Genomic DNA, 14,869 nt, shown 5'->3' with positions numbered 1-14,869 from the left:
GGCAAAGAAGTTGGTTGCTAAGATCCCATATGTCAGTGGACATTTGTGGCATTCATATGTTTGAACTATACATTTCCTCTGACCATACCTTGAAAAGCATAGAATGTGATTAGTTAAAGAGCATTATGCATTCGTTGGTGTTTGCATGAACATCAAACAATCTCGCAATACAGACGAGTAATCGGTTTAAAGTTATTTATTTTATTCACACATGATATTTTTTCTTTGTTGATCCAGATGCTTGAGCAGTTTCATTTCTTAGATGCTCGATAATTACTTTCAAATAACAAGGCGTCTCTGGAGAGTGGAACCTTTAAATGAAAACGAGAAAATATTTAAAAAAGTGGAATATTGGTGAATTCATAAACCGATCTATAGTAGGCAGACTTATGCGAGAGTGGTGTGAAAACTGAAGGCCATAACACTGAGCTTTTTATCAACAGGAATCCCTTCAGCGTGATGGATGGAACCTCCGACACGAGAGATATCTACGCCAGCTGCGCCAGATGTACCATGTTTCTCTTAGCAACATGGCATCCTCCAGAAGGTGTGTGGAAGATTTTTAGAAATACTCATGCACACTTATCACCAACCTGACACTATCAGAGCAGTATTTACAAAATGTTTACAAAATGTAGAATATTTAGATGTCATACCTGCTATTCCAAGCGACGCCCCGGTTCCCAATGGTACAAATTATACTAAACACTGACTGCCATTTCGTTTTAACCAACTTTTGAGGCCTGTCGGTCGAGGAGTTCTTGTAAACCCTTGATGCTTTTTGGATGCCTGGAACCTGAGTTGAGCCACGTGTGCCAACATTTGTTCTGAAGCATTCTCTGAAGTGTTTTTGTTTAACAAATAAACCAGTAAGCACTCTCTCCTGCCTACCTCTGTACCCTTGTGAAGAAGCAGTGTCTGTGGGTTCAGTTGTTTGTGTGGTTTCACTATGCCACAGATCATTAATCGTGGGTAGAAAACGCCGTGGTAGTGGAGCAGATCAATCCTAGTGGGTGCCATCAGGAGTTACAGTTAAAAAAGAGAAATACATTCCTATGACAGAACTGTGCTACTCCAGATAAACACCGGTTTGCATCCATGAAAATGCAGAGCGGATTGAATGAAAGATTGTCTCTACACATCACTAGGTTTTAAGAAAAATTAATCTATTTCAGATAAATTAATCACTGTCAGAAAACTGGTACAGAATTTAACTGAATGCCACAGGTCATACGTCCCCAAGAAATGGAAGCTCCAACATAGGCAAGAGTTTCATCCTATAAATTAGCCATTGCTGTAATCACTCTTGGTCTCAGTGTCTATTAGGCCCTGACTTAAAGCAGTTTTGCACCAAAATGTTTTGCACCAAAAAGTTTTGCACCGCCGTGCACCATTTCTCCGCACCAGCCTAGGAACCATATTTATGGAATGGTGCAAGCCGGTGCAAAGGGTAGGATAATGTCAAAAAAATGGCGTTAGTCGGGTGGGGCTGGCAATATGGAAGAACTGGGTTTTGCACCAAAAAATTACATTAGGCAGGTTAGAGTAAAAAAAATGACTCTAACCTGCCTAGAGTAATTTTCGGACGCAAAACCATTCATACCACATGACTCCTGTCTTAAAAAGGACAGGAGTCATGCCCACCACCCCAAGGGCCAGTCATTTTTTGACGCAAAAGCAGCGTAAACTTGCAAAATACAATTGTATTTTGAAAGTTTGTGCCGTTTTTGCGTCAAAAAGCGGCGCAAAAGCAGCACTAAAAAAGTATAAATATGGGCCTAAAAGATGTGGTTTGGCAAAGCCTACGGTGCTTAGTGGAGTTTCTTCTCTTTCATCAATATCACATCGATTTTGATGTGGATTTTATTGTCTTTTGAGGTAAATAAGCTCTTTGAACCTAGAGCATGACTGTCTATTGTTTGTCCTGACCATGTGTGATGATATTGATTTAATTGTTACTGCTTATGGCTGCTACATTTTTGGCTTCCTGTATGATTTGGGGGCCTTCAAGGGTTTCACTACGCCTGTTTGCTTCTGCTCTGGGACTAAGAGACATGCAGTTGGAACCTCACAGCGGCGACTCCCCTGCTGCTCAGGACCCTATGCATTGAGAGTACCTCACTCGGCTTCCACAGGTAGTAACGGGGACACAGTGAGTGGGAAAGGCTCAGAGTAAAGGCACGTAATGAAGAGACCCAGGACTATTTTTTGTGGTTTCAGAAACCATCGTGGACCACAATTATTGTTCATAATAGCATCACATTTTTCTAAAACATCACATGCATGAACATACATAAAGTGCAATTTATCATGAATTTGTATTCCCTCTGAACCGTTGACAATCATGATGGCCTCTCGGCTAATCTTTCACCGCACTACACTTGCACAAACTAAGGGCCCAGCCAACATTAAAAAACACTCAGCTGCCACTAACGAAGAGTAAGCCCAGCTCTGATGGAGACCTGAAAAAAACATGCCAGAAATATCCTTGTCATGAACCACTGACATGCTTCTGAGTGAAGTGCCAGTTCAACTGGGCCAAACATGGCCTGTAGGTTCATTCCGACTTTTCCCAAGAGTCATGAGATGAAGTATCGAGCAAAGGACAAGAAAGTGCTGCATAAGCGAAACTAGAGCCTGAAAGTCTGTAATAATGATGGTTGGAACTCCTGAAACGTAATGACCAAAAAAGAGCTGATGAAGAGAATTAAGGGGTGCCCCACAACCACCTCGCTGGCGAAGAACGTAGTTTTCCAATGAAGAGAGGTGAACAATATCTGAAAGTGAATTTCTTCCTTTTGAGAATCATTAAGAAAAATTGCTAAATGCTGGACATTCAGTATTTGCTGTGTTTGCACTTGTGATTTAGATTATGGATTTTGCACAATGACTACACGCAGATATCCTAGAATAGTGCTTATATACTTTGCAGTGTGTTGCAAATGTTGCAGTTTAGTCTGAGTCACAACTCCAATACCAGCACCACGAGACACTAGGTTTGGCCTCTGGTCAAAACACAGATTCTGGTTCAAGATATTGTGCATTGTCCATCTATCCATAAAATGTAAATGATCATGGATTTTAGGTTATAGTGGGAGAGTGAGATTGCTTCTCAAACGGCTTATTGATTGCATAGGATTGCACTTCTAGGTTTCTCGTCTAGGCTAGTGCTTCTCAATGGACTCTTCAATGTGAATGCTGCACTTTACAGAATTTATAGAATAATAATGGCATGAGGATCCTTTATAAAGAAATTGAAAGTTTATTTGACTCAAGTAAGGGAGCTCGAATCCCCCTTACTGACTCCTCTGAAGAAATGGTAACATCCAATGTTCTTGATTGAATACAAACGTTTCTAATGGCGCTTCTCCAGATTAAACTGTCTCTCTTGTAACATATTTCTCTTTTGTGTTCCACAATAACTTTCTGCTGCCTTTACTTATTGAAGACGAGAAATTCAGCAGTGTTTGTCAGGAACGGGTAGTGCTCCTAGGAATTTGGTTTCTCGAAGTCCTTGCACAGGCAATGCTTTGCCATTCCTCTCTGCATAGAGGAAAAAAGATCAGCAGGAAATCTATAATGTAGCTAATGCACATTATCTTTTAGAGTCATCATGTCTTACAAGGACTGCTTTGCATGTTTGTATTTCGCCTTTCTTCATATCAATAAACTAAAACTGAAGTGAGACTGGAGGTGCAGACAAATATATACCACCATGTCGATAGCCATTACCTACATATTGACAAAACCTTTACATTGTCCAGGCCATTACTCTGTCCTGCAGTGATTGCAACCTAACCGATTTACTATTCTAACTGCAGTCTCGGCAATGCAGCTACTGGAAGGATATCGAAGATATGGCTAGTCGGGGAAAAGCCCAAGACAGTATAATGCGTCTGCCGATGTGAAGGTTTATCCCTGTAAAAGGTGTTGATGCTGAGCCGGACTGACCGTAGTGGGCATCAGGCTTTTTCCCAGTGGGCCAGAAGGGTGGGGACAGAAGGGTGGGGCCAGCTTTTCAGAGGTGGGGCCTGGTGTTGCTGTGCTTCAGTATCGACTCCCAGTAACAAAAGAACAAAAGCAGCAGTGCTTCATAGCCCCCCACCTAGGAGCTGATCTGACGACAAAATTGCTAGGGCTGCTTTGGGTTTCCAGTCCGACCCTGTGTTGATGCGCTGGGGTGGACAGTGCAGCCACTGACGGAGCCCTGAACATGGGAGCTTGCAGCAGGCGTAAACGGAACCACTGGTATTTTTCAGAGTCTGATTCTATGAACCTCTCAGGCTAGATGGACACTTTTGATGAATCTTATATGTAGATTCAGTCACCTGCAAACTTAACGAGCAGTAAAAGCTGTATATCTCCTGTCCAAGACAATCTATTGCGATATGCAAAGGAAGTTCCAAGTATGGATATCATTTATAAATGAATAACTAGAAGTAACAGGTACCATCCATGGCATGACCAGGAAACCGCAGGCAATGCTTTTGAAAGCCTTGGCCTCAGAAGTTGTGAAGGCTTTGTAAAGAACAAAAGACAATCTGAGCTCTGGTGGCAGTTATCTGTAGTGAAGTGCTAGAACTGTCCTATTTCCATAATTGGTCTGGCATCTTTTCTGAAAAGAGCTAGTTCTGTCACATTAAGAGTACAACAGCCATGATTAAAAGTGTTAGCGCTCTCCATTACCAGGATCTTAGCCCTACTGAGAAGTGTGGTGGCCCGGTGCTTGTGGATCTGATGGTTCAGTGGCCTAATGTCTCCACTCCAAGAATCTGTGCTTAATCCATTGGCCCAATCAGCAGGTCATCCTTCCAAAGTAAAATCTGTTGAGTTGGGTAACATTAAACATCGGTCACCTTCAATAACCTCCTTGGAGTGAAAGTGCACCCTACAAATAGGGCAGTTTCTGTACCAGTACCTGGAAGCAGTGCTGCTGAATAGTGTTCATAATGTAACCTTCAGTGTGCGCAGATGAGTTGATATGTGGCTACTATTTTGCAATGGTGACATGATTGGTTCCTGAAGAACTTTTTATCATGACCACCTCTTTCGTGTCCGTTACTATGAGCTAACAGCATGCCTCAATGGTGCTGGACTGTAACTTTCACAGGGTCTTCCACTATCACAGAAGAAACATTGGAATACCATGTGTGATTGCAGCATCAAATTAAGCAGTAATGAAATTCAAGGTAGCATTCTATATATAGGTAAGCTCATGCTATTTACAAATATGATAAATTGAGAGAACGAATGGATCTCATGGTGAACAATGAACTATGGTACATTCATTGAAGACCAGCTGTTGAAGGATTTAAAGTCTGAGGCTCCATACCGAAGCCAAAACTGGGTATTTAAGGCTCAGCTGCACCCGAGGAGGCTGCAAGCACTTTTTGGTACTGGGCAATGGAAGCTCGGCTCACAAATTTCATACACAAGCTTTCAAAATTTTCTACAGCAGACCACAGTGTTTCACAGGATTCTAAAAAACGTTATTTAGATTTATTTGAAATATGTATTCTATTCAGCAGTTTGGGTACCCTTGATAAATTTGAATTACAATAGATTAGAATTATTATAAAACATTGATTAAAAATTGCAAATGGTGTATATGTTTAAATTGCATGATTTGTGGCAAAATGCTGGCATGAACAGAGCAGCTGTGTTGCTGCATGCCTGAGCTGTAATGCATTTGCCTGCACATTTTAGGCTGTTGTTGCCTGTTTTTTGCATAGGCTAGCTCAACCTGTAAAGGCAATGTCTGTGCTTGTGGCATATCTAGGCAGCATCCTAGTTAAAATATTGTTTGTTACTAAAACAGCCATTTATCAGTGAATGTTGAGCTTATTGGAGGGATCTTAAATTCAGTGATATCAATTCATGTGGTGTCATCATGGCCAAAGGTAATATGACATGCCTTTGTAGGAAGATGTTACATTCAAAAGTAATTCGATGACCCTACATATGAGGTTTGTGGTTCAAAACGTGTGTGATGTCACTTCTGGTCATCCTCGAGTTTTGGTGGTTTGATATCCATGGGACCAAAGCTCGTGAACAGTGAGGCTATCTCTACCTTGGTAGGTTATGGCTCTGCCTGTGGCATATCTTGGCAGCACCGTAGTTAGAATAAAGTCAGTTTCTAAAATCGGAAATCTTATTTAGTGACTGTTGCGTTATTTTATCAATCATGTGTTTATTTCGGGGTTATTACCTTCAGTGTGTCGCTTCCTGTGATGTCTTCAGGGTCAATCTTCATGGCATTAATTTCTGGAAGACATTGTGGCCAGTAGTCATTTGAAGTCACTGCAATGTTCCCCGATCGGAGGGTGTTTGACCTCACTTCCAGCAACCCTGGACTTTTGTTGAATTGAGGTCCATGGGGCTAACGCTCTTCATTGCTGAGACCAGGAGTGAGTGGCGCAGCCCCTCCGTCACTGAGGAGTAAAATCAACATAGGCAATTACTTCTGCTCTCCTTCCCTGTGCCTCAGCTCCAGTGGTCGGGCGCGCTGTGCTTCAATAAACCCTAGGCTGTGATATAGGCTTCCCTTGCAAGGTTTGTTGTGCTGACATTGCGCCATCTTTCTGGATACTGGGGCCATATTTATACTTTTTTTGCGCCGCATTTGCGTCATTTTCTGACGCAAAAGCGGTGCAAACGTACAAAATATAATAGTATTTTGTAAGTTTGCTCCGCTTCAAAGAATGATGCAAATGCGGCGCAGCGAAATAATAAATATGTGCCTGGGTTTATTTCAGCCTAATGTGGAAGTTCATGCCAAGACCACGGGCAGTCTCTTTCTTACATTCTCTATATTCTCCCATTATATATAGGTCTCCCATTCTAGCGAATCCAGTAATATTTGTTGCTTTTTGTGCGACCTCACGTAGGCCGCATTTCTATGGTCCAGAAAGCGTCCTTTAAAATGCTCTATTTGGCCTGTTAACGTTCTGTGTCAGTGTTGCAACGAGTGGAGTTAGTACGGAGTGTCTGGTCCGAAGGCTTACACTTCAAAGACCACAATACAACGCAGCAGAATTAATCTGAGCTCTACGAGTTATTATTCGACAGGGAGGACCTAAGGTGAGGGGAGTCTTGCCGTTCAGCAGATGTAGGCCGCAAGACCTGCCAAAGGCGTGCCACCGCCCGTCAGACCTGACAAGCGCTATTTCAGCTGCTACTGTTCTGAATTAGTTTATAGCGCCTATCAACCACCACTTAACAGAGCTAAATATAGTTGTCCAAACCAGGAACACAGGAGGGGTCCGGAGCCTGTATGGTAATTTGGGATAGTCGAGGGTGGTTGAGGGGGGCGGTTGAAATCCTACCTTGGGAAACAGCGAATAGATTTATAATGACTTTCATCAAAGCCGCAGTAAACTGAACCGTATCCTCCCAGGTGAACTCTGTCATTTCCAATTAAGTGAATCGAAAGTTATAACAATGTAATCCCTGTCTACGTGTGTGGATGCAGCATTTATTAAGTAGTGGGCGTTTATGAAAACATAGGAATGTGCTATGTACGCGTTTCTTTCGTGTTTGTATTAATAATCGCTCGACGTGCCATCTTTTTATTTTACCATCTTGTCTGCATTATTTATAAGGAGGGAGCTTACCTTTAGAAGAACAAGCATTGTCAAAGCCAATAGGTCTCGCCTATATGAAAACTATTGGCTTGCTAATGCTTTTTAGCTATATTGTACAGCAGTGTACCTGCAGTTCAGCGTGGCTAAAAGTTAGTGGCCTGGCACAGAATAGAGTGGCATAGAGGAGAGTGGAGTAGATTGGCATAGAGTGGAGTAGCTTAGAGTAGCGTGGAGTGGCGTAGAGTAAAGTGGCATGGAGTGGCATAGGGTACAGTGGTGTAAGGTACAGTGGCATACATAGGAATGATGTAGGGTTGGAGTAATGTACAGTAGAGTTGCGTAGAGTAGAGTGGCATAGACTGGACTGGTGTAGAGTAGAGTGGCGTAGATCAGAGTGGTGTAGAGTGGAGGGGCATGGAGTGGCATGAAGTAGAGTAGAATTGCATGGAGTGACGAGTGGAATGGAGTGACATAGAGAGGCATAGAGTAGAGTGGAATAGAGTGGGGTGGAGTAGAGTGGTGTAGAGTGGCATGTAATGGCACAGAGTGGAGTAAAGTTGAGTCACATGGAGTGGCATAAAGTGAAGTTGAGTATCACAAATTAGAGTGGAGTGGCATTGAATGTTGTGTGGAGTTGCGTAGAGTAGAGTGGCGTGAAGTGGCATAGAGTAGAGTGATGTAGAGTGGTGTAAAATAGAGTGGAATGAAGTGGGGTGGCATTGAGGAAGATGGCATCAAGTAGAGTGGTGTGGACTCGAGTGGAGAGGCTGAGTGGCATACAGTGTAGTGGAGTCAAGTGGAGTGGCGTAGAGTGGCATTGTGTGGAGTGGAGTGGAGTTGCACTGAGAAGGGTAGAATAAGTAGAGTGACATAGAGTGGATTGGTATAGAGTAAAGTGGCATACAATAGAGGGCCATGAAGTGGGGTGCTGTAGAGTAGAGTGGCATAGAGTGGAGAGAGGTAGAGTAGAGTGGCAAAGAGAGGAGTGACACATAGTGCCTTAGAGTGGCATTGTGTGGAGTTGTGTAGTGTAGAGTGGCATAGATTGGCACTCTATTGAGTTGAGTGGACTGCTGTAGAGTGGAGTGGCATTAAGTGGAGTAACAGATTAGAGTAGCTATAGAGTGAAGTGGAGTAGGGTGGCATAGAGTACAATGGTGTAGTGTAGAGTGGTGTAGAGTGGAGAAGAGTGGCGTAGAGGGGAGTAGAGTGGCATAGAGGGGAGTAGAGTGTATTAGAGTGGAATACATTGGCATAGAGTAGAATGGTGTAGGATGGAGTGGCATAGAGTGGAGTGGAAAGGAGTAGAGTGGTGTGGCGTGGAGAAGAGTAGTATGGCGTAGACTAGAGTGGCATAGATTGTCATAGAGTAAAATGGCATAGAGTAGAGTGGTATTTATTGGCATAGAGTGCAATGGCATGGCAGAGTTGAGTGGCGTAGAGTGCCATAGAGTGGCATTGTGTGGAATGGCGTAGAGGAGAGTGGAGTGGCATAGAGGAGAGTGAAGTGGCATAGAATAGCAGAGAGTGGTGTAGAATGGCATAGAGTGGTGCAGTTGTGGGTGTGAGTAATTAAAGTGTCAACGGAGATGGCAGATTACTTGAAAGCAACATAAATAAGGAGCCATATGCCTGTGTTAAAAGTAGGAAAGCACATTGCACGTCCAGGAATAATACCGTCTATAAAATTTTCAAAAAACAGTGCCTTGCAAAAAGACGAGGAAGAATACGTACTTGGTCCACGCTCTATGGAGAAGCTAACACAAAAATAGAAAAGGAAGCTTTGATTTGAAAAGGAAGATTTGATTTGATTTGATTTGATTTATGTGAGCTAAGCAAATGAAAGATTGTAAATGAAAGTGACAGCAAAAACAACTAATGGTATGCTGTGGGGGAATGGAAAGTCCACTGAATTGTAAACAATATATCTTGCAGCACGGAGTATGTGCTGTGTATGCGAGGCCTAGAAACAAGAGACCTTGACTCTCTGTAGGAGGCTGGCCTGGTTTATAGTGGGTACCTTGTGGTACTTACACCTTGTGCCAGGTCCAGTTATCCCCTATTAGTAGAATAGAGGTGTTCTAGCAGCTTGGGCTGATAGAGGTAGCTATAGCAGAGCAGCTTAGGCTGAACTAGGAGACATGCAAAGCTCCTACTATACCACTTATATCATATAGCACTATATCACAAGAAAACACAATACTCTGAGTTACTGAACGTAAAGGTTCTTTATTTTAGTGACAATATGCCAAAAGTATCTCAGAGGATACACTCCCTTAGGAGATAAGTAATATACACAAATTATATGTACACAAACCAAATCAGGTAACAGTTAGAAAAGTGGTGCAAACAATGTAGAATCACAATAGAATGCAATAGGGAGAAATAGGCCTAGGGGCAACAAAAACCATATACTCCAAAAGTGGAATGCGAACCACGAATGGACCCCAGGCCTAGAGTAGGTTATAGAGGGTCGTTGGGAGTGTAAGAAAACACCAAGGGTGTCCAAGATACCCCACCCCAAGACCCTGAAAAGTAGGAGTAAAGTTACCCTGCTGCTCAAGAAAGACAGTAAAGTCGAGATAGGGGATTCTGCAAGGACAACAACTGACTGCAAAACACTGAAGACGGATTCCTGGACCTGAGGATCCGTAAAGGAAGGGTATCAAGTCCAAGAGCCACGCAAGTGTCCAGGGAGGGCAGGAGCCCACTAAACCCAGGATGAAGGTGCAAAAGGGCTGCCTCCAGGTGGAAGAAGCCGAAGATTCTGCAACAACGGAATGTGCCAGAAACTTCTCCTTTGGGCAGATGATGTCCCACGGCGTGCTGGAGGATGCAGAATTGTTTCCACAGAGAAAGACCGCAAACAAGCCTTCCTAGCTGCAAGAGTCATGGTTGAGGATTTTGGGTGCTGCTGGGGCCCAGGAAGGACCAGGAGGTCGCCCCTTGGAGGAGGAGACAGAGGGGGCGCTCAGCAACTCAGAGAACCCCTGCAGAAGCAGGCAGCACCCGCAGAAGTACCTGAAAAGGCACTTAGAAGATCTGAGGACAGCGGTCAACTCAGAGTCACAAAGGAGGGTCCCACGAAGGCAGAGTCCAATTCAGAGAGTTGGGCAATGCAGGACGGAGTGCTGGGGACCTGGGCTAGGTTGTGCATGAAGGAAGTCTTGCAAAAGTGCACATTAGTCCGAGCAGCTGCAGTTCATGCAGTATACAAGATTACTGTCTGGCGTGGGGAGGCAAGGACTTACCTCCACCAAATTTGGACAGAAGGGCCACTGGACTGTGGGAGACACTTGGACCCAGCTCCTGTGTTCCAGGGACCACGCTCGTCAGGATGAGAGGGGACCAAGAGGACCGGTGATGCAGAAGTTTGGTGCCTGCGTTGGCAGGGGGAAGATTCCGTTGACCCACAGGAGATTTCTTCTTTGCTTCCAGTGCAGGGTGAAGGCAGACAGCCCTCAGAGCATGCACCACCAGGAAACAGTTGAGAAAGCCGGCAGGATGAGGAGTTTCAATGTTGCTGGTAGTCTTCTTGCTACTTTGTTGCAGTTGTGCAGGCGTCCTGGAGCAGTCAGCGGTCGATCCTTGGCAGAAGTCGAAGAGGGAAGTGCAGAGGAACTCTGGTGAGCTCTTGCATTCGTTATCTGGTGAGGTGCCCACAGTAGAGACCCTAAATAGCCCACGGAGGAGGATTGGCTACTGTGAAATCAGGAGGGGTCTCTGGCGTCACCTGCTGGCACTGGCCACTCAGAGCTGTCCATTGTGCCCTCACACCTCTGCATCCAAGATGGCAGAGGTCTGGGACACACTGGAGGAGCTCTGGGCACCTCCCCTGGGAGGTGCTGGTCAGGGGAGTGGTCACTCCCCTTTCCTTTGTCCAGTTTCGCGCCAGAGCAGGGCTGGGGGATCTCTGAACCGGTGTAGACTGGCTTATGCAGAGAGGGCACCATCTGTGCCCATCAAAGCATTTCCAGAGGCTGGGGGAGGCTACTCCTCCCCAGCCCTTCACACCTATTTCCAAAGGGAGAGGGTGTAACACCCTCTCTCATAGGAAATCCTTTGTTCTGCCTTCCTGGGACCAGGCTTCCCAGACCCCAGGGGGGCAGAAACCTGTCTGAGGGGTTGGCAGCAGCAGTAGCTGCAGTGGAGACCCCGGAAAGTTAGTTTGGCAGTACCCGGGCTCTGTGCTGGAGACCCGGGGATGCATGGAATTGTCCCCCCAATACCAGAATGGTATTTGGGTGACAATTCCATGATCCTAGACATATTACATGGCCATGTTCGGAGTTACCATGGTGACGCTACATATAGGTATTGACCTATATGTAGTGCACGCGTGTAATGGTGTCCCCGCACTTACAAAGTCTGGGGAATTTGCCCTGAACAATGTGGGGGCACCTTGGCTAGTGCCAGGGTGCCCACACACTAAGTAACTTTGCACCTAACCTTCACCAAGTGAGGGTTAGACATATAGGTGACTTATAAGTTACTTAAGTTCAGTGTAAAATGGCTGTGAAATAACGTGGATGTTATTTCACTCAGGCTGCAGTGGCAGTCCTGTGTAAGAATTGTCTGAGCTCCCTATGGGTGGCAAAAGAAATGCTGCAGCCCATAGGGATCTCCTGGAACCCCAATACCCTGAGTACCTAGGTACCATATACAAGGGAATTATAAGGGTGTTCCAGTGTGCCAATGAGAATTGGTAAAATTAGTCACTAGCCTGCAGTGACAATTGTAAAAGCAGAGTGAGCATAAACACTGAGGTTCTGGTTAGCAGAGCCTCAGTGATACATTTAGGGACCACACAGGGCCCACATATAGGCCACAAACTTATGAGCACTGGGGTCCTGGCTAGCAGGATCCCAGTGACACATAAACATACTGACAACATAGGGTTTTCACTATGAGCACTGGGCCCTGGCTAGCAGGATCCGAGTGAGACAGTAAAAACACCCTGACATATACTCACAAACAGGCCAAAAGTGGGGGTCACAAGGCTAGAAAGAGGCTACCTTCCTACACCCTCGCTAAGTTGCCCCAAGCTGAGCCAAGGACAAAACACAAAGAAGTGGTGATTAGTACTCTTGAATTATAGGCCCACTAGGCTCCCCGTCATGGATCCCACCACCCTATCCAACTCAACAAATCAACTGACATGTTTGGGTGCATTGAGGTCATGTTTTATTTTTACAGAAAATAACATCAAAACAAAATAAAACCTAATCATCATGAATTTCACATTTACTAGAGAAGATAAGCAGTTACCAGGACATTACAATATTTAAATCCCATAACACAGACACACTTAAAGCCAACAGCTCCATCCCCTAAATTCACCAAATTATTATTTGTAATTTCTGGTTGGAGCATAAGTTACACAGCACTGATTCCTAATTCTCAATCCAAATTCACCCCAACCATAGAGGTGAAACCACCTGCATGCCTGAAAGACGGTCCCTGACCTCTGCAGAAGCCAACACCTGCAGTGAACCCACTCCTCATCACCACGTAGCAAACAGCTATCCTGTGCAGTGTGACAGGGAGCAACAGCCCCACACCTTACACTGCTGAGTGAAGTTATTATCCAACACTTAATGCCAAAGCCCGATACCCGCCCCAGAATCATGTGAGGCCACACATGTTATGAAGGCCTCAGGAAATGACCTTCTTAGCCAAAAGAACTGCTTCAAAACAAATTTCCTCAGTTCTTTCCGACCTTTTTAAACAAGGTCATTACTACCTATGTGCACAATGATCGGATCTGGAGACTGCAGTCCCTCACAACCGTCTGGGCTTTCCACCAAAGAGCTTGGGCCCCCTGAGCACCACGGGGGCCTTTGTTATGCCAGTACACACAACTCACAATCTGAAGATGACATTCCTCAATACCTCTGGCTTGGGCTTATGGAGCTGTTGCAGGCTGTATGATGCTCGCCGAACAAAGGAATGACCGATGACCCACATGATCTTGACCGACATTACTACTAAGAGAGAATGGAAAAGAAGATCAGATATGGCACAAGCAAGAATTATTTTTTTATAAAACTATGAATGGACATAGTGCTTAAAACAGAGGAAGGGTGATTGTCCTATGTTCTTGACCTTTTCCTGGGTGACCCCTGCTCTTACTGCCTGTCTTGCAGGATGCCAGCAACTTCTTATTGCAGCAGCCGTCACCACCGAAGATTGGTAAAATTACACACACTCATCGTTTTCGTCTTGGAACTATACCCCAACTGATTGATCCTGTATAGATTTTTCCACTAACTTGCTGACTCTGAAAGCCCCTTAAAAGGCTATCACGAACGTAGCAGCAAACAGCGCAACCTCATACCATGTGCAGCACACAATATCTAAGTGAGATGACATTGTAGACAGTTCACTTACATCTAGGGGCCTCCTTACATCTTTAGCAATAATCTTGCAAAACTGTCCAGTGCCTCTTCACAAAACTACTCGCCATATCACGAGCTCTGGGCAACTTTGCAAAGAAACCAGTGGCTGTTATCGGAACTCTGGCACACGATAACTGTCTGCCCCCGCGCTCGCAATTCACTTAAAATAATAACAGAGCCTGCCCTGTGAAAGGCCATCAACATGCTGCCCCTGTAAAAATGGTCTTTAGTTCTGGAAGGTGCGTTCATATGCATAATGTGTTTGCTTTGTACGAGAGGCTGCCACTAAAGCTGACAAGACACCAACTTCCATAGATCTTCCGGACATTTGCTCATGTCTTCTCCTGCATTGGGGTGATACAGCCAGAAATCCTGTAGCTTGGAGCGAGACAAGGCATCAGCTGCATTATTAAACACCCCAAGTACATGCCTGGTCTTAAATAACACTTCCAGCTTCAAACACAGAAGGACCAATTTCTTTAGTAACCGTAAAACATACCACCGAAAGGCCCCATGTCTGCTAATTTCCTCAACCCCCTAAAAACATCACGTTATCATCCTATTTTTTTAAATGTCTGCCCAAATAAAGAACTGCCACAATTATAGGAAATAGCTCCAAAAAGGCAGTGCATGCAGCATCTCTGAACAGGCCCAGCACCTGACTGGATACACGGAGTGAGGGCAAAATCACTGAACTATTAAACTGAACCAAGAAACAATGCCAAAAGTTTCAGTCTTCCTTAACCCCAGCAGTCAACCCTGTATGATGTTTCTTTGTCAAACCTTCCAGGGAGCAAGCCATGGGGATATTCCACAGGATAAAATTAAACTGTCGAACTAATACTTGGAGTTGGTGTAGTGTAACCATTTTCTGTGACTGGAGGATCT

General features: G+C 44.6%; 1 protein-coding gene across 4 annotated transcripts in view; it reads left to right on the top strand.

Annotated features, from left to right (window-relative positions):
• Positions 1–14,869, top strand: part of LOC138296303 (uncharacterized) — a 619,236-nt gene that overhangs the window by 522,487 nt on the left and 81,880 nt on the right. For all 4 annotated transcript variants that reach the window (XM_069235314.1, XM_069235317.1, XM_069235316.1 and 1 more), the window contains one exon: positions 444–547. In XM_069235314.1, the coding sequence (XP_069091415.1) occupies positions 444–547 (104 nt within the window). The remainder of the gene's footprint in view (positions 1–443; positions 548–14,869) is intronic.

Source organism: Pleurodeles waltl, chromosome 5, assembly GCF_031143425.1.
Source record: "Pleurodeles waltl isolate 20211129_DDA chromosome 5, aPleWal1.hap1.20221129, whole genome shotgun sequence".
NCBI classification, from domain to species: Eukaryota; Metazoa; Chordata; class Amphibia; order Caudata; family Salamandridae; genus Pleurodeles; species Pleurodeles waltl.
The sequence above is the reverse complement of the archived record's forward strand: the minus strand, read 5'-3'. Positions and strand labels throughout refer to the sequence as shown.